Below are 19,294 nucleotides of genomic sequence, written 5' to 3'. Positions count from 1 at the left end.
TTGGACTTACATTGGCAATAATACAGTAAAATCATATCAGTAATCAATAATAAAACAATATCTGCAAAACGTTAGAAACAATAAATTAAAAGCAGCTGTCACTATCAGAAATTAATTATTTCCAACTAGGGGCCAAGCCCGTTGCATTGAGGAATACAACAGGCACTAGATGGGGGGTGGAATGGAAAAACTCTGCGGATGGCTTCACCCAGGCCCTGGAAGGGTTGCAGGCAACCATTATGGAACTCACCGGCAGGGGCAGCTCTCATGAGGCAGAGATCTGTAGCCTCCAAGCCTTAGAGGGAAGTGGGTGGGGTGGCCAGGGGTCGGGGGCGGAAGGTGTTTGGCTGGCCGTTGGACAGTCAGGCAAGCCGGTTGGAGGTGGAGGCACTCGGGTGAGACAGCTCCTCCTCCAAGGCCTTACAAGAAATATTATGTGGAGCAGATGATGGTAAGTGTGCTAGCAGAGATGTCAAATAGGAGGTAAGAGTTGGAGAGAGTAAAGGAAGGTAAGGTAGATGCACCCTCTGCTGTACCAGCAGTGAAGCCAGTCAGGAATGCCACTTGCTCAGCTAAATGTGGCAAAGCCTGGTCCATTGATTTTACTCAGTCTGAGGAGATGGAAGAGCCTGAAATGTATACCTAGTTAGAAATTCTCAATGGAAAATAATCATTGGATAGGACTCAAGGGTCATTAGGTAGTTTAATCAGAATGGTTTTTATGACATTTCTTAATCTTAAATCTTACACCTAAGGTCCACAAAAAGCACAAACCTTTTCATAACTGACAGTTTTCATTTTGACACACAGCAGAGGCTTCTTACTATTGAATATTGTTATATAGTTCAAACATGTAGAGTTGGGAGTGGGGGAGTGGATGAAGTCATGTGAGAAAAATGGGTGATTTTGTTTGGACTTAGATATTCTTTTATGCTTCACTGAGTGCATGAAACTCAGGCAGTAATACTGACAAGAAATTGAAGCTATAGCACCAGACTCCCAGCAATTTACTCTCAAATAGACCTCTTGGCTCAGTTGGTAGAGGATTCTAATGGAGGTTTTGCACCTCTGTTTCATGAGCGCTAAACAATGTGCTGTGCATTGGAAATGCTGTAAAACTGAAAGGCAAACAAGCCAAACAAAAGTACATCTACAGTTTTAAGGAATGGGCAATTATAGCCCTTGCAAACTTCATGCTGACAGTGTGTTAATCACATTTTTGCAAAATATTTTAAAGGTGGGGGAAAATGAACCATCCCTGGCCACATTTCCAAATCACTGAATTATCAGAAGGTGGGTGGGTCAGAGTGCCTGACTAATAACTTGCATTTTTATTCTGCCATGGATATTAAATTTAAAGAATCTCTCTGGGGGCTTAATCCTTCAGACTAAGCAGAGTAATTTCTTTCATTCTGCTCAGTCCCAGCAACCTTCACAGTGTTGCCTGGATACTCAGTCTCCTGCGGCATCTGTAAATTGGCCAATTCAGCAGCAAGATTGCTAATCTGAATAATAATAAAAAATCCTTGGGAAAAGTAATTGGCCAGGCAGAATTCGTAATACAACTTGCCTTTCAGCCTTTTTTCAAGTCTCCACCAACCACTTATAAATAGTACATTTTCAAAGTGCAGTCTGTAGAATACTGGCACGTATCTTCCTTTAAGATGCTAGCATTTAAAAAAAAATACGTTTTCATAAATGTGGTCTCACACTTTCAGTGTCTGGACAGCATTTGACAGTCTACCACTTTAGATATTAGGCTTTCAAAATAAACATTCTCAAAGTTAACTGTAAATGTCACTGCTCATGGGTATTACAGAACAACTGTACTATTTTAAAGATCATATTTTTGCATGGTACATTTTGCAATACAGCAGAAATAGAAACTGTGGATCCAAAGAAGATAGTTTCAGGTGTTGGTCTGCAGTAGAAGAGCAAGCTCTGAATTCAGTAATGTCTCTGAAACAGCAAGATTTGTAGGATAGAAGCTTTCAAGAGTCAAAGTTCCCTTCATCAGATATCTGATGGAGCTTTGATTCTCAAAGGTTTATACCCTAGAAATCTTGTAGGTGCTTCTGTTCTCATATCAGTATATTCAGTAAATTGATGAAAGTTTAGGAAATTAATGCGTTTAAATGCACACTGAGTTACTTTTTACTTGGATTTGTATGCAAACATAGTTCTAGGAAATCTAAGTTAAGTTAATGTGGTAGTGTCAGTGGCAGTTGGGAACTAAAGAATGTCTGAAGGAAATAATCCTTTTTCAATGGGGAAAATCATATTGCAAATGTGTCACAAAGCTCCATGAACATATAATTGTCAAGACAAACTGATTGAACAGGCTACAACTTGGAGAGCAGAAGTTTTTTTTTTTGTATTATATTTATACCCCGCCTCCCCCCAAAGGCTCGAGGCGGCTTACATAACCCCGTCCCCTAAAACCATAAAATGACAATAAAAACCGATAATTTACAGTAATGGCAACAGCGATGGCGTAATCTACTCATTTGCTCTCCGCATCCTCAACTATGGAGGGGGGTGACGCTCTCTACTGCCAGTTTGTGAGGGGGGGGGGCTGATCTTCTTTCCGCCCGGCCTCAGTTATAAGCCTGGCGGAAGAGCTCCGTCTTACAGGCCCTGCGGAATGCTGGTAATTCCCGCAGGGCCCTCAGCTCTTCCGGGAGCTCATTCCACCAGGTTGGGGCCAGGACCGAAAAGGCCCTGGCCCTAGTCGAGGCCAGGCGGGCTTCCTTGGGGCCGGGAACGACCAGTAGGTTAGCCCCCGCAGAGCGTAAAGCCCTGCAGGGGATATAGGGCAAAAGGCGGTCCCTCATATATGCTGGGCCTAGACCACGGATGGCCTTGAAGGTCAAAACCAAAACCTTGCACCTGATCCAGAAGGCGACCGGTAACCAATGCAGCTGCCTCAGAACTGGCTGGATGTGAGCCCTCCATGGTGTAGCTGTGAGGACTCTAGCAGCCGCATTTTGGACGAGTTGCAGTTTCCGGATCAAGCCCAGAGGCAGGCCGGTGTAGAGCGAGTTACAGAAATCTAGTCTAGAGGTGACCGTCGCATGGATCACTGTGGCCAGGTGTTCGGAGGACAGATAGGGCGCTAGTAGCCGAGCCTGGCAAAGATGGAAAAATGCCCGGCTAGCTACCTGTTTAACCTGTGCCTCGAGTGTTAGTGAGGCATCAATGGTCACCCCTAAATTCCTGGCCTGAGATGCGATATTAAGTTGCGTCCCGGCCAGAAAGGGTAAGCGCGTTTCCTGATCTGCCCCCCTACGGCCCAACCACAGAACCTCCGTCTTGGAGGGGTTGAGTTTCAGGCGACTCTGCTCGAGCCATCCAGCTACGGCTTCCAAACATCTGGCAAATGGATCTGGGGGGGAGTCCGTGTGGCCATCCATGAGGAGAAAGAGCTGGGTGTCATCAGCGTACTGGTGGCAACCGAGCCCATAGCTCCGTACCAGTTGAGCCAGAGGGTGCATAAAGATGTTAAATAATGTAGGAGAGAGCACCAAGCCCTGTGGGACCCCACAAGGGAGCCAGTAAGGGCTCGATACTTCCTCTCCCACGGCTACCCTCTGTTTCCGGTTTTGGAGGAAGGAGCGTATCCAGCGTAACGCTGTACCCCTTATCCCCGTACCGGCAAGGCGGCTCGCTAGCAGCTCGTGATCGACCACGTCAAACGCGGCCGACAGATCTAAAAGAACTAGCACAGCAGAGCCACCTCGGTCAAGCTGGCGACGGAGGTCAAGTTGCAATGGGTCCTTTTTAAACTCACTGAATTTCACATATATGTTTGCAAGGATAAATGGAATCCTACCACTGAGACATATTGCTTTAAAGGAAGGTCAGTTTGGAAGGGGGAAATTATAGGCAGGGATAAAATTAAACCTTCTTTGCTACTATTATATGGGCAAAAGTGATTGACAGAGTGATAGCAGACCAACTTCAGGTCATTGGGAGCGGGGGAGGAACAACTCATTTGTTCTAAACCACCTTCTTTTTAGGCTGTGCTGGCTTTATTTGATGACTTCTGTCTGAATGTAGACAAAGGCCATGCTTCTTTGAAGAAGAGTTGTTTTTTATATGCCATTTTTCTCTACCTGAAGGAGGCTCAAAGCGGCTTACGGTTGCCTTCCCTTTCTTCTCCCCACAACAGACACCCTGTGAGGTGGGTGAGGCTGAAAGAGTCCTGATATTACTGCTCGGTAAGAACAGCTTTTTCAGTGCTGTGGGGAGCCCAAGGTCATGCAGCTGGCTTCATGTGGGGGAGCGCAGAATCGAACTCGACTCGCCAGATTAGAAATCCACACTCTTAACCACTACACCAAACTGGCTCCTACAGGATGCCACCTCTTGATGTGATGCTTGGAGGTAACAGTAGGTATCAGGAGATGCGCTTTAGACTTGCTCAAATCATTCTTCATAGATGAGACTCAAAGAGTTGTTGTTATCAGTAGTATGAGACCTATCTTGTGGTGTTCCATGGGTCTCAATCCTACTCCTCCCCCCCATGTTTTTCAATCTCTGTGTAAAGCCCTCAGAACAAATCGTTTGTAGCTTGGGGGCTGGTACTCATTAATCTGTTGACAATTGTTGTTAGGTGCAAAGTTGTGTCCGACCCATCGCAACCCCATGGACAATGATCCTCCAGGCCTTCCTGTCCTCTACCATTCCCTGGAGTCCATTTAAGTTTGCACCAACTGCTTCAGTGACTCCATCCAGCCACCTCATTCTCTGTCGTCCCCTTCTTCTTTTGCCCTCAATCATTCCCAGCATTAGGCTCTTCTCCAGGGAGTCCTTCCTTCTCATGATGTTGCCAAAGTATTTCAGTTTCATCATCAGCATCTGGCCTTCTAAGGAGCAGTCAGGGCTGATCTCCTCTAGGACTGACCAGTTTGTTCGCCATGCAGTCCAAGGGACTCGCAAGAGGCTTCTCCAGCACCAGAGTTCAAAAGCCTCAATTCTTTGATGCTCGGCCTTCTTTATGGTCCAACTTTCACAGCCATACATTGCAACTGGGAGGACCATAGCCTGGGAAGACGCACTTTTGTTGGCAGGGTGATGTCTCTGCTTTTTAGGATGCTGTCTAGATTTGCCATAGCTTTCCTCACCAAGAGCAAGCGTCTTCTAATTTCTTTGCTGCAGTCCCCATCTGCAGTGATCTTTGGAGCCCAGGAAAATAAAATCTGTCACCATTTCCATTTCTTTCCCATCTATTTGCCAGGAATTGAGAGGGCCGGATGCCATGATCTTCGCTTTCTTGATGTTGAGTTTCAAGCCAACTTTTGCACTCTCCTCCTTCACCCGCATCAACAGGCTCTTTAGGTCCTCTTCGCTTTCTGCCATTAGGGTGGTATCATCAAGCGTCTTCTAATTTCTTTCCTGCAGTCCCCATCTGCAGTGATCTTTGGATCCCAGAAAAATAAAAACTGCCACTACCTCCATTTCTTCCCCATCTATTTCCCAGGAATTGAAAGGGTTGGATGCCATCTTAGTTTTCCTGATGTTGAGTTTCAAGCCAATTTTTGCACTCTCCTCCTTCACCCGCATCAAGAGGCTCTTTAGGTCCTCTTCGCTTTCTGCCATTAGAGTGGTATCATCTGCATATCTGAGGTTGTTGATATTTCTCCCTGCAATCTTGATCCCAATTTGTGACTCATCTAACCCCGCCTTTCTCATGGTGTGCTCCGCATACAAGTTAGGCAAGGCGACAGTGTACAGCTTTGCTAAACTTTCTCAATTTTGAACCAATCAGTGATTCCATGCCCAGTTCTCACTGTTGCTTCTTGACCTGCATATAAATTTCTCAAGAGACAAATAAGATGCTCTGGTATTCCCATCTCTTTAAGAACTTGCCACAATTTGTTGTGCTCCACACAATAAAAGGCTTTAGCATAGTCAATGAAGCAGAAGTAGATATTTTTCTGGAACTCCCTAGCTTTCTCCATGATCCAGCGTATGTTGGCAATTTGATCTCTAGTTCCTCTGCCTCTTTGAAATCCTGTCTGTACTTCTGGAAGTTTTGAGCATAACTTTGCTAGTGTGAGAAATGAGTGCAATGGTGTGGTAGTTCGAACATTCTACAATTTAAGGTATTGGCTATCAAATACAAGCTCCTTTATAGCCTGGGACCCTCATATCTCCAGGACTCACATGCTCTACCATGGTGACTTTGCTTATTTGAGTAGGACTTTCTGCAGGAGACAGTCTGAAAATGGACAAAATCAGCAACTGCCAATACAGATGCATTCTGTGTTCTTGCTTCCACTGGCTCCCACTCTTCTGACTTTCTACAACCTATGCAAAACTAGTCTTTTTACACAGGCAATAGGTCTGTGTACTTGGGTTGTGGGTTAGTGGTGAATACTGCTGGGTATAGCTTGTGCCCTCTGTTGCTGTAGGTAGGATACCACTATGTATTTTTTTTATCATTTAATGCATCATATCAGTACTTAATGTTTCTCATCAGATCTGCTTTATTCCTGGTTGGTTCCAGGTTTCTACAATCCAAATCCTATTGCATTGTTTATTGAGTGTCCCATCCTATCTGCCTTCAATCCTAGTGAGAAAGATGGATTATAAATCCTTACCCATTGTTCCTCTTAATATTTGTGAAACAGCCTGCGGGGTGGAACATGTCCAGGATTTCCAAGTTGGAATAGGGCCACTGGCCGCACCTTGATTGGTCCTGTCCATACAGCTCCTGCCCTCTGTTCCTAAACGCTAGCCACTTTGCTCTCAGACATACCTCGCTGCTGGAACCAGCAGTAGATCAGGGGAGAGGGCCCTGGGTAAAGAGTGGTGGTAGAGGGGGTGAGCCCTCCAGGCTGCTAACAACTTCCATCTTGGGCTGCTAATGACCTCCGTCCCCTCCCACCCTGCTAACAAGCTCTGTTCCGGCTCTGCTGACAAGCTGGCCAGCCCCTGCCTGCACCACTTGATCCGGCTGTGAGCTGCTCCGGAGTCCGAGCAGCCCAAAGCCACCTTAAGTGGCATGGGTGGGGAGGGGGGGGCTTTCAAAGCCCGTTCTTAGGCTTTGAAGCTAGTAATACAAATAAAATACTACACTTAGAATTCTAGCCTCTTAAATCGTGTTTCCCGAGCCTCCCCAAAAGCTATGTCACCACATAATCAGTGTATGCTTCTAAATTCTATTCCCAAATCCATTAGGAGATCTTTTGAACTGCATGAATCCAGTCTACTCTATCAGGTCCAGAACAGTGGGTCATAATAGAAAGATGTAATAGAATGTTAAAATCTGTCAAAAAGACTATTTCAAGTAATCACCATCACATCACATTAGCCATAAAATAGTAGAAATCAAACCTGTCAATTATTGTTTTATGGCTACTTATTCCCATAGTAAGAATTATAGTTGCATAATTGAGTTAGTTTGTTTTGCAATAAACTAAATTGTACTGGTAATGTTATTCCTCACATTCAGTTCCTGGATATTTTGTCCCATCAGTTTTTAGAAAGAATATAAGAGCAGTGCAAAACAGAAAATTTTCTGTTGTTTTTTTCTAGATTTATCTGGTTTGAGCCATCTTGTTGTTCCCAAACCATAACTTTTGGGCTACTTTAGCATTTCTGATAAGTTTCTGATAAGTATTATCATTGCTGGAAATATTTTGTACTCCTATTTGTGTGATTGTACAGTTGACCTTTGCTTTGCGCTGGCTGAAGATGTAGTGTGACAGATTTAGGTTATCACTAACCAGGTACAAATTTGTCACTTACACACAGAGGCAAAAAGGTTTGGGTGTCCTTTGCATCCCACCCCAGATCTTTGATGTCAGGATTTTGAAGCAAAACTAGACCTGACATAAAAAACCCATGTACGGGGACTTAGTTTTTTTTTTTAATTGCTCATTTACAGCATTTGGCAGCAGCTCAGAAGTTCCCCAAAGGGTTGCTGGGAAAGAGCCAATTGCAGCTTTGGAAGGGTGTTTTATAAACCATCAGTGAAAAGGCTTACGAATCCTGTCTCCAACAGACTCTTCCACAGTCTTGACAGTAGCTGCCCCAGGCTGCAAATTAGCACTTAAAAACTGCTTACATGGTCTTTCATGTCAAGTCTGGTTTGGCCTTAATTTCAGCTGAACCAAAGCTTAGACACATATAACTATGGGGGCATATATGTTAAATCACAGTATGGACTCATGTGTGCCTGCATGCATATGCCAGGATGGAGTTTAGAAGAGAACTGGTACAGCAAATTTAACTTTAAACAAAGGGATTTTAAATTATACTTCAAAAAGGTGATTATATTCTTAAGGTACTTGCGTTTTTCTAAGGTGTGTAGAGCCCAGAAAAATTGATCAGGACTAAATTCTTTTGAAAACAATGAGATCAGAGTGCATTGTTTAAGGCTTCAATCCAATGACACACATGAAAATCTGTTGAATTGGACTGTATAGGAGGGGAGTGGCCATAGCTTCTGCTTAGCATATAGAAGGTCCCAACTTCAATCTCTGGCCTCTTCAGTCGAAATAATCAGGTAATTGATGATAGGAAAGATCTCTGCATGAAACCCTGGGACAATACTGACCTTGATAGACAGTATGGAACAGATGTCATGGTGTAAAATGAAAATCTAATGAAGAAAAATACAGAAATCATTCACTGGTTATACTAAACGAATTAACTTATGTAATTGGTGGGGAATTCCAGGTTTTGCCAGGTTAATCGACAAAAATCCCAAATCCAAAATATTGCAAAGCATCTCCCTTTAGGTTGTCATCTTACATTGACTATTAGCTTTCTAAGATTTGAGACATTAGAATGGCTGGCGAGGAGCCCAACAGCTTCTGTGGTATAAGCATCTCTACATTGGCTCCTCAGCATAGGGAGGATGCAGCTGGCCTGGTCAGAACCAAGGGACCCTTCCAGTGCTGCCCATACTTCTGGGGCTTGACTTGCTCTTGGTCACCTACAGGAAACTTTGGGTAGGTTAAAGAGTTAAAGTGCCCCTAATGGTAAACATTTTTGTTGCTGGGGGAGTTAAGTACCACATAATGGGAGTGGTGTTTTATTTAAATTGGTATGGAATTATAGGCTGGATAATGTTCCGGTTATCCATGCTGAAGTCTGCCTGTGACCTGTTGAAAACTACTTATTAGATCTTAGCCTTTAAAAGAAGTATGTTGTATTCTTCAGTTTCCTTCTAAGATCTCATAGATCCGCAAAGATACAATTTCTGGTGTAACTGATCTTTTTCACATGGGAGTTATCCTGTGGAAATTTCTCTACATTTAAGGAAACCTTGTTTGGTACTTTATGAAATGCTATAAAAACTACCAATTTCTGAAGAATAGTATCAAGTGGGTAGCCGAGTTGGTCTAAAGCAGCACAACAAAACAAAATCAGAGTCCAGTGGCACCTTTAAGACCAACAAAGATTTATTTGAGGCATGCACTTTCTGCACTCGAAAGCTCACGCCTTGAATAAATCTTTATTGCTCTTAAAGGTGCCACTGGACTCTAATTTTGTTTTGTTGCGAAGAATAGTATGTTTTCCCTGAAATGGTAGTGTGGCACCCTCTTGTGGCCCAAATGGCTCTGAGAAGTAAGAACCTGAGTTCTTTTGGATGCTCAGAAATTATAATTTTTTTTTGGCCGTGACATTGTTTGTATTTGAATCCTGTGAGGCATGTGTGCACCATCAGAATCACACAGAGCTCACAAAGGGAGATCACAAAGGGCCATCCAGCCCAGCCCCCTACCTTCTCGGGCACTTACAAACCACACACTCATTCAATCACCTCCTAAAAACCTTTAGTGAAGAAGACTCCACCCCCTCCGGGGCAGCATATTCCATCTTTTCAAACTTGGCAGAAAATTTTCTGACAAATGCAAAACATGTTGTGTACATTGTTGAAGAGAGCCCTCAAGAAGTCATAAACCATAATATGGGGGGGGGAGGGGTTTGCTAAAAATGGAATATTGTGAGCAGTCTGTGCCATATGCTTTGTTGTGAAACTTTGAACTACCTCTTTGCATGGACAAATAAGTTATAAGTTTCATGTTCATCCATGCAGAGTAGAAGCACAGAGGAAGCAGTGTCTGGTCCAGCAAGTGTACATGTGTGACCAGTGGAATTTGCATGAGTGATTTGGAAGTTGCCCTGGGAATCTGTGCTTATGGAATCACCAGGCCAGACCTTACTACTTCCATCTAGCTCATCTATGAGACTAGTCTGTACTGACTCATTTTTTAAAGACCATGCTGACCCTACAATACATTTCCTCTATTAAAATAGTAGCCAAGGAAATGAACAGGGAATCTGTTTTCCTGTTAGTTATTTGGTTGTTTCCAAAGCCATTTGACCATTGGTCTTCACCCATGTGCTTTAAAATGATTTGTCACCTGCCTCAGGGCCTATTCATCTGGAAGAAAGCCATGCTTTCAGATTTTAAATAAATAAAATATCTTGATATCCAGGGGTATCTGCCAATACTGCTCTGGTGTTATGTTTTGTTTTTGTTTTTTTCATTTTCTTTCTCCTGAGATGATTTACATCATGTCACTTTGGTCCCTCTAAAAAGGTAAAGGTAAAGGTATCCCCTGTGCAAGCACCGAGTCATGTCTGACCCTTGGGGTGACGCCCTCTAGCGTTTTCATGGCAGACTCAATACAGGGTGGTTTGCCAGTGCCTTCCCCAGTCATTACCGTTTTACCCCCCAGCAAGCTGGGTACTCATTTTACCGACCTCGGAAGGATGGAAGGCTGAGTCAACCTTGAGCCGGCTGCTGGGATTGAACTCCCAGCCTCATGGGCAAAGCTTTCAGACGGCTGCCTTACCACTCTGCGCCACAAGAGGCTCTTCCCTCTGGTGGGTAGTAAAGGCAGGATTTAAAATTTTGGGATCCAAGGAAGAATTGCAGGGAAGTTGTGCAGTTTTAAATGGAAAGAGGAAGAATTTCTTTTGCATGGCAAGAAATACTTGCTTAAAGACCCATCATGATATACAAATTCCAGCTATTTGTCTCAGACCAGAGAGGCCAGACTTTCATTCTAGCATTATTTGATTAAAGTTTAAATGTGTCCTAGTTCCATGTCCTAGTTCTGTGAACAAAGAATAATGTATGCAGAGCAATGTATTTTCCTGTAACAGTTCTCTGCCAGTGGGATATGGTGGTTAAGAGGTGGATGACCTTGGATCAGTCACAGTTCGCATAGCTCTTTCAGCCACACCTATCTCACAGGGTGTCTGTTGTGGGGAGAGGAAGGGAAGGCGATTGTAAGTCACTTTGAGTAGTGAAAAATGGGGTGTAAACCCACTCTTCTTTTTTGTAATATTTTTTGGTGGGTGGATTCATTAAGCATGTTTCTTTGGGAGCATAAAGTGACCATGACTGTGCCTGTTACTTGACTCTTCCTACAGCAGGATCTTTTGAAAATAATTTGCTGGTAATTAGCTTTTGTATGGCGGTGCTATTCTAATTGAAAAAAATAAATGCTAAAAAGAATGTTGCCTTAGGATCGGTCTTACATTACCTCGGTAGTTTCCACCCCTACCACCATTCCTTTTTGCGGTTGAGAAATCTTTTTATCATAGTGCCGAATTCTAGTTCTCACCTAATAACATAGGTGGCATAGAAGAATGAATACATCAGTGGAAATTGAGGTTGTGATTCAAAATGACCTTACCACGTGTGCAACTGGACATACAATTGTCCCAGTTTTCACTTATGCAACACATTCTTCCAATGTTTTTTTCTACAAATCATGTCTTATCGTCTCTCCCCACCTTTTGAATGTAGATTGTAGTTTAGCAGAAGACCACCCAAGGGAAAGTGAACCCAATTGTGCTTTCAGACCCTTTCATTCTAATCTTGTTTTTCTTTCTTCTTCTTTTTTTTTTGTAGCGCTCTTGATAGCAGCCACTGCTTTTCAGTTTATTTTCTGTGCTAAGAGGTGTTGTAAATAAATGTCCCCCCCAGTTCTTTTGTGTCTGTGCCCCTTTCATTTTCTGCCTCTCAAACAGTGCACACTCATTTGGGCACTGGTGGCCATCTGCAAGGCTAGCTATTTTATTTCTGTAAAAGTAGGTCTTCCCCAGGAGGAGGTACTCCTTCAACATGGAATGGTGTGAAATGGCATAATTAGAGCACTCTGATGTTTGGAGCTTTTTCATGCACTTAGAGGCCTTGTGTTTGGTTTATCTCTTTAGAAAGCCTTCCCACCCTCAGCTGGAAGCTTTTATTGGCCATATGTCTAAACTTGGATCAGAAGCCAAAATGGATAGCACTCTGAGCAGCATGCCTCGTTACCCCAGCCATTTACTGTGTGAAATGGGAGAACTTACACAGACAGGTGAGTGTCTACAGATGTTTTATTCCCACCTCTGGCAGAAATCAGTAAGCCAAAGGACTCTTTGGTTCTCTCCTAACTGAAACTATCTGGTCACTTGCTCAGTGTTTACACATGATTTTGCCAGGGGACATGGTGGTACTTTCCAGGAGAGCCGCCTGGAACAAGTCTCTGGAGCAGCCTTTCTCAACTTTTTTACTGTTGGGAAACCCCTGAAATACTTCAGGCTTTGAGATACCCCGGAAATGATATCAGCAGGTCACACCTCCCTGCCATTGCCCCAGAAGTCACATGTCACCAGAAATGACATCAGTAGGACGCTCCCACTGGATATAACATTACAGTCCACTAAGCCACCACACCTACCCCAGAAGTGGTCCAGCAGCCTATTCTACTGGCCTGGGAACAGGACTGGGGCAGGCATCTACTGCTCCATCACCCCCTGCCACCCCCACCCCCCAATGCAGCTCAGTTAAAATAAGCAAGTCCTCTTTGGACTCTTGTCACTACCATGTGCAATGAGCCTTGGCCAGCAAAGATTTTTTTATGACCAGAGTCCCTCCCCTTTCTACCCCCCTTCAGGCCCATCAGTCATGGGGGGGGGGGAGGTCAACATAACTATATATAGTCATATCACCCAACACTTTTTTAAAATAAAAAATATATTAAAATTAATTAACTCCCACCCAATTGGGGAAGCCCTTCCAGGGCTGTCGAACAACCCCATGGTTTCATGAAACACCTGTTTAGAAAGCCTGCTCTGCAGAGATGGCACATATATTTTCTAAGTCCATAATAAACACAGTTATAATAGTAGTGCTATAAATCACTATGTTTTTGTAGCACATTCTCTCTTTCTCTGTCTCTCGTCTGCATAATCTTGCAAACCTAATTGGATAGCCATTTTTCTCTCTCCCCCACCCCTACCCCCACCCCCATTAGTTAGATGGACTTCTGAAACATGTGATTTTAGTATTACAGCCCATTCCAAAGCTTACTTTTATACATCTGGGCTAAAAACAGATTGATTTCCATTTCTCTTAGGACCTCAAAGACATCTTGAGCATGAAAACTAAGTTAATTTAGATTTATTTCATGTCATGTCTATATTTTTGTAAGCCATATTGAGATTTTTAGGTAATGTGACTTTTGTTATTGTCAGAAACTTCAGTAACTGTAAGTTAGTTATTTTTATACTGTTTTCTTTTATGGCTTGATAAGCCTGTGCAGTTTGACAACATTGTAGAAGAAAGCCCAGATTCACAACTCTGGCTTTGTATTTATTGAAGTCATGGGCAATATCTAGCCAACATATGTACCATTTGTAGTGGGCAGCTCAGGTTTTCATTTCAGCTAACCAAATCCTGTTGGTCATTTTTTGACTAAGAAGCTTATCTCTTAGGCCCATTATGCACGGCCACCGAAACGGCGATTTCGTGTCACATGGAAATCGCAGAGGGGGAAGACGCGAAGCACACCGGTTATGCACGGGACGGGGCACGACGGCGGCAAAACCCAGAGTAACCGATTATGCATGTGGCGATCTCGGCGCCGCTTCTGGTTGCGCCCCAGTCACCCGGAAGCTGCGCTTTCTTCCGTGTTTCGCTGACGCAGCTTTTTCGGTGGCATGCACCGAAGCTGCGGTCGGTTGCAGCCGGCACCGTGCATTATCGGTGATTTTAGTCGCCGCCATTCCACCCTGAATGTGCGTTATTCCCCCCGTGCATAATGGGTCTTAGGGATGCCATTTAAACAAATGCGTAATTGAGTTGTTATTAAGAATTCACTAATTCTGTTTAAAGAGACTTCAGATAGCAAATCAAAAAAATGTAACCTGTTCTATATTCCAAAATAACCTTGAATGATCTGAAAAATGTAGATAGGCCCTCAAGTCAACTCCCACCCCAAAGCCTGATTTATGATTAGAAAATGTTCTTTTGGGGCTAAAAATATGTAAACTCCATCTTGAATTTGAATATGTAATTCCTATGGGCCTCTGGATGCCACGTTATTATATATTTTGATGCTGGCTCAGCCCAGGGACACGAGGGAAGGGACAAAATCACCTTTTAATAATCAGTTTTTGTAATGGCATACAAAAATGTTTGAAAGTTCAAAAATATTAAACTTGAAGGGGAAATGGTCAGGTAGAACCAGGGCTGAGATAACTGATAATAAAAAACTGAGGTAATTTAGTAATCACGCTAAATCCAACTAATATGCTGCCAACTATTAAGTATTTTTGCTTTTGCTTTTCAACACTCTTTCACAAGAGAGGCTTTCTTCAGTTTGTGCTTTAACTTGCAAGTATAAGTTTCTGAGTTTCATTGACTCTTTACATTTAGAAGGTGGGAACATACAACCAACTCCCCCAAATCCTTCTATATATGCAGAATAAGGGATAGCTCTTTAGAGATATCTCCTTTATCACTGAGCAGAGATTACTTCTCTTCACTAGAATGTTCCCTCCCCAATGTTATTTAACATCCACATATACCTCCTTGCCCAGCTGATCCAGAGTTTCAGGTTGGGATGTCATCAATATGCTGATGGCTCCCAGCTATTTCTTTAGTCATCCAATCTAGCCACTGTGATCCATGCAACAGTCACCCCTAGATTAGATTACTGTAACTCACACTGTGCAGGGCTTCACTTTAAGCTGCTCCAGAAATTCCATCTCCAGTTCAGCTATCTGGGTCCTTACTGGGAACAGTGGAGGGTACATATTTGAACTATGCTCTCCCAGCTGTCCTGGCTCCAGATTGGAGACCAGATCAGGTTCATAGTTTTGGTGCTAACCTTTAAGTTCTTAATGGTCTTGGGACCCTTGTATTTTCACACACCCTTCAAAGAATGTTAAGATCTAGCTGTCAAAACTTGATCAGGGTCCAAAGAGGTGAAATTGGTCTCAACCAGAACAAGGGCCTTTTCAGCCCTGGCTCCTGTCTGATGAGATCAGGGCCCTGAGGGACTTTAATCAGATCTGCTGGGTCTTTACAAAAGAAGCCTTCTGCCAAGCTGACAGTTGAGTCTAAATAACATCAGGATTCTGGCTTCACTGCTTGAAGGTCCATCCCAAACAATTTCTCCAAGAATTCATGTGGCTCACCTCAATTCTGCAACCATCCAACTCCCATAAAGATGAAGTAGCCTGAAGGCTGAATAAATTGGACTGATTTTAATTTAAATTATGATCTATTTGAAGATCTATTTGATAGTTGTTATATATTTTACATTTTTGTAAGCCACCCTGAGCCTCTGGGGAGGGGCAGGGTATAAATATACAAATAAAATAAATAAATCTTTGCCTCTTTCTCTGTCCTCAGTCAGTGCTAAACACTCTTCTTCAACTGTCATTCCCAGCTGTCATTTCTTAACTGACTCTTTCTACAGAATTCAGTTTGAACAGCCTGTAACTTCTTAGAGTGTGTTAGGTATTAACCCTTGACAGTCCATCATACCTGGATACACAGTGTTACCAGACTTTCTTCTTAGAGAGTTGAGCTATCATATTTTGAAAGCAGATCAACTTTGGATAATAAAAGTTCAGTTTATTTTTACTTTGCCATTTAGTACCTCTTAAAGTACCATTCTTTCATAAACTGTTTATCATGAAAAGTTATTGAACCAGCTGTTCCTTTCTGCTGTTGTAGTAAGCAATACAGAAGACTAGATTGTAATTTAGATGTTAGTATTATGTACTTGGTTATGTTCCCTTTTGCTGTACTATCTTTTTGGATCCTAGGTAAATCCATCCAAAATGTTTTTTTTTAAATAACAACTGAGAAGTCCCCCCCCCCCACCCCAAATTCCAGTTGCTATTAATAGGACCACAGAAGGTAGGTATGAAAAAAGGCAGAATCTTTCTTCTTTGAACATATTATTTAATTGCATCTATGTTGACTTTTCCTGGCCCCATGATTCATTTTTGGGTTCATTGTTGGGTTGTAGCACCGCCACCGCTTGGCTTGGCTTGGGTTAGGTTGGGGGGACTTTGTGTTTTAGATGGATTTTATTGTATTAGGGGTTTTAATGGGGTTTTATTGTCTGCGACCAGCCATGAGCCTCAGGGGAGTGGCGGGATATAAATCTAATAAATAAATAAATACATTTTGCGTGTTGTTTTTCACTGAAAAAACAAACAACAGCAACTAGAGTTGGAATTCCCTTTCTTAAGCATGATTATGACAGAATTCTTTCCTTTTTTTCTTTTGATAAAGGAGTTGTGCAGCATTTGCGAAATGGACAGCTACTACAGGATATTTATATCAAAAAACATAATCTGATACCAAGTGACTGGTCAGCAAAACACTTATATTTGGAGACCACTGGAAAAAGTCGAACACTGCAGAGTGGACTGGCATTACTGTATGCCCTCCTGCCAGATTTTGATTGGAATAAAATTAATTTTAGACACCAGTGGAGTGCCATATTTTGTTCTGGAAATTGTGTTTGCCCAATAAGAAACCATTATCTTGGAGAGGATCAGCGTCGACAGTATAGTCTACGTGTGACAAACATACACTTGGAAAAAACATACGCAGATATGGCAAAAATAATTGGCATCCCTACAAAACAGTTGAGGGCTTCTAATCCTATAGACTCTTTGTTGTGCCATTTTTGCCATAATGTCAGTTTCCCGTGTACCAAGAATGGCTGCATTACCATGGAGCACTTTAAAGTAATTAAAGCACATCAACTTGAAGATGAAAAAGAAAGGCAGGAGAAGAAATATTATTACTTGTATGCTCTACTGGCAACCCACCCTCTTCTGAATCAGACAGTGAACCGTATGCAGCGCATTGCAGAGGGCAAGGGAGAAGAATTATTTGTTCTGTACTCTGCTCATGATGTCACCTTGTCACCTGTCCTTAGTGCCTTAGGCATTACTGAGGCCCGGTTTCCAAGATTTGCCGCTAGATTAGTCTTTGAGCTGTGGAAAGATGGGAAAAAGAACAAAGAACACTTCATTCGTATCCTTTATAATGGTGTTGATGTCTCATCACAAACATCCTTCTGCTGGGATTATAACCGGCGTTACAACAAGCCAATGTGCCCTTTTGAGAAATTTGTTCATTTTGTTAATAAGGACATGTTTTCACCTTTTAATGCCACCAATTATTATGATGCATGTCGCAGGAGGCTCTTCTAAAAGAGGGAGAAATAACTGTTACAGTTATGTATTATCAGAAAGTTCGTCTCTGAGGAAACCTGACACTGTCGAATCTTTGTGTGCCTAAGTGCAAATGAAGAAAGCTTGAAATGGTTTTAGTTTTGCCAAAATTCAATGGTTTAAAGTAGAACAGAAGTTGAATACCCATCACAGGATCTATGTGCTTCTTGGTCAACTTTATTTCCCTCTGAGCTGCTACAAAATGGATATTGCTTGAATAACTGAGTGTGTATATTCCAGTTCCTAAATATCCCACTGCAAAGGTGGAACAGCAACAAAAAAAAATATTCAAATACTTGGAATAATAGAAAGTATTTCTCTATTCTTATAGAGCTAAATTATTCCTGAAGTTGTAACCCAGTGAAGTCATAGGACATACATTTTGGAGATACATGAATGCAATTGTACAGATGCTTTTTGCACACACAGGTCTGTAGCATGTGGCCTTTAACTATTATGAGGAAATACAATGGAGGCCCTATCCTACAGAATTTTGGCACCATGATTTCTGCTGGGAAGTATTACTGTATGGTGGGAACAATGTGGGAGCTATATCTGATTTCTTGTCTAGATTGAGAGAAATTGAGAGAAGCCTGCTCACCGACATGCTGTGACTTTCTGCAGGTCACCACCATCCCTGAAAGAACCTTGTGCATAATCAGGGCAGGCTGATCCACGTGGGAGAGGATTTAAAAACAGGACATCTTCCTGTGGAGCCTCCTCCTCCACTGGGCAGGAACTAAACCACACCATCAAGCATACAAAGACAATCCCTAGGACATATGGAAATGAAAGTTCAGTTCTTTGCACTTTTAGCACTTTACGTGTACATCAAATGCAAATTGAAATTTTTTTCATGCCAGACGCTAGAAAAGGTTTAACAAGTACATTCAGTGTCATTAGATGGGAAATGGAAAACTGTATGTCTGACTTTTAAAACATTGCTTTTAGGGTCTTTGTTTACTTAACGTGTTCAGATCAATGTGCTGTGATGGAAAGCAGTGTGTTTAGCAGTTGGTTGTAATGGCTGCATGAAGCCAGAAAAAAGAATTTGACTTGATGCTTGATTTTGTAGTCCATTTAGTACTTTTATAGACTAGAAGGACATTTTATAAGCTTAGTCTTGTTTTTTACTGTACAGTAAGTGTACTAAATGGTTTTTTACCTTCTTTGTAAAAGGGATGCCAAACACTGTTTTCAAAATTTATCCTTTAACCCTGGTAAAGAGGTTTACAAATAAATTGTCATAAATGATTTTACCTTGATAAACTATTAAGATGTTACAACTTCGTTTTTAAACGTTTGTGTCATTCAGGATTTTTTTTAGTCAACGGAAAAGATTTTCTGTATTTGTGGAATGCTAAATTTTATAATGCTAGCATTTTTAACATGCTAGAAACCCTAATTTAGTGTGGGGAACTTGTTGAAACAGTGATAGAAATCAAAAGGAGCTGTAATTTAATTTCTGCTTCTGACTTTATTGGCATGTCAGCCTCCTTTAAAATGGTGCATTTGAATGTTTCTAGAAATAAAATTTGGAAGAATTCTTGGTGGTAGTTGTTCATGAACCCTTTTCTTGTTGTAAGTAAGTGATATTCCAAACAGAACTTGTAAAATTGATCTTTGAAGTCCTGATTGTTTTATGTGTCTGTTGCTCTAACGATTGTTGACTTTGCAACTTAATTGGTTTTTCAGTGAGAATGCCAGATGCATTGCAAGAAAATTAAAAGGCTGGCACTGTATCAAAATAGGGTCCCAGTCTTAAACCATTTTTCACTGAAGTAATTCCTGG

At 42.1% G+C, this 19,294-nt stretch overlaps 1 protein-coding gene across 10 annotated transcripts in view; it reads left to right on the top strand.

Moving 5' to 3' along the window:
* The window catches only part of PXYLP1 (2-phosphoxylose phosphatase 1), a 103,414-nt gene extending 84,366 nt beyond the window's left edge, over positions 1–19,048 (top strand). For all 10 annotated transcript variants that reach the window (XM_077348937.1, XM_077348927.1, XM_077348929.1 and 7 more), the window contains 2 exons: positions 12,190–12,332; positions 16,550–19,048. In XM_077348937.1, coding sequence (XP_077205052.1) covers positions 12,190–12,332; positions 16,550–17,481 — 1,075 coding nt within the window. In that variant the 3' untranslated portion in view covers positions 17,482–19,048. The remainder of the gene's footprint in view (positions 1–12,189; positions 12,333–16,549) is intronic.
* Positions 19,049–19,294: the final 246 nt, after the last annotated feature.

Source organism: Paroedura picta, chromosome 8 (genome assembly GCF_049243985.1).
Source record: "Paroedura picta isolate Pp20150507F chromosome 8, Ppicta_v3.0, whole genome shotgun sequence".
Lineage (NCBI taxonomy): Eukaryota > Metazoa > Chordata > Lepidosauria > Squamata > Gekkonidae > Paroedura > Paroedura picta.
Note: the sequence above shows the minus strand (reverse complement) of the source record. Positions and strands in the feature narration are given on the sequence as shown.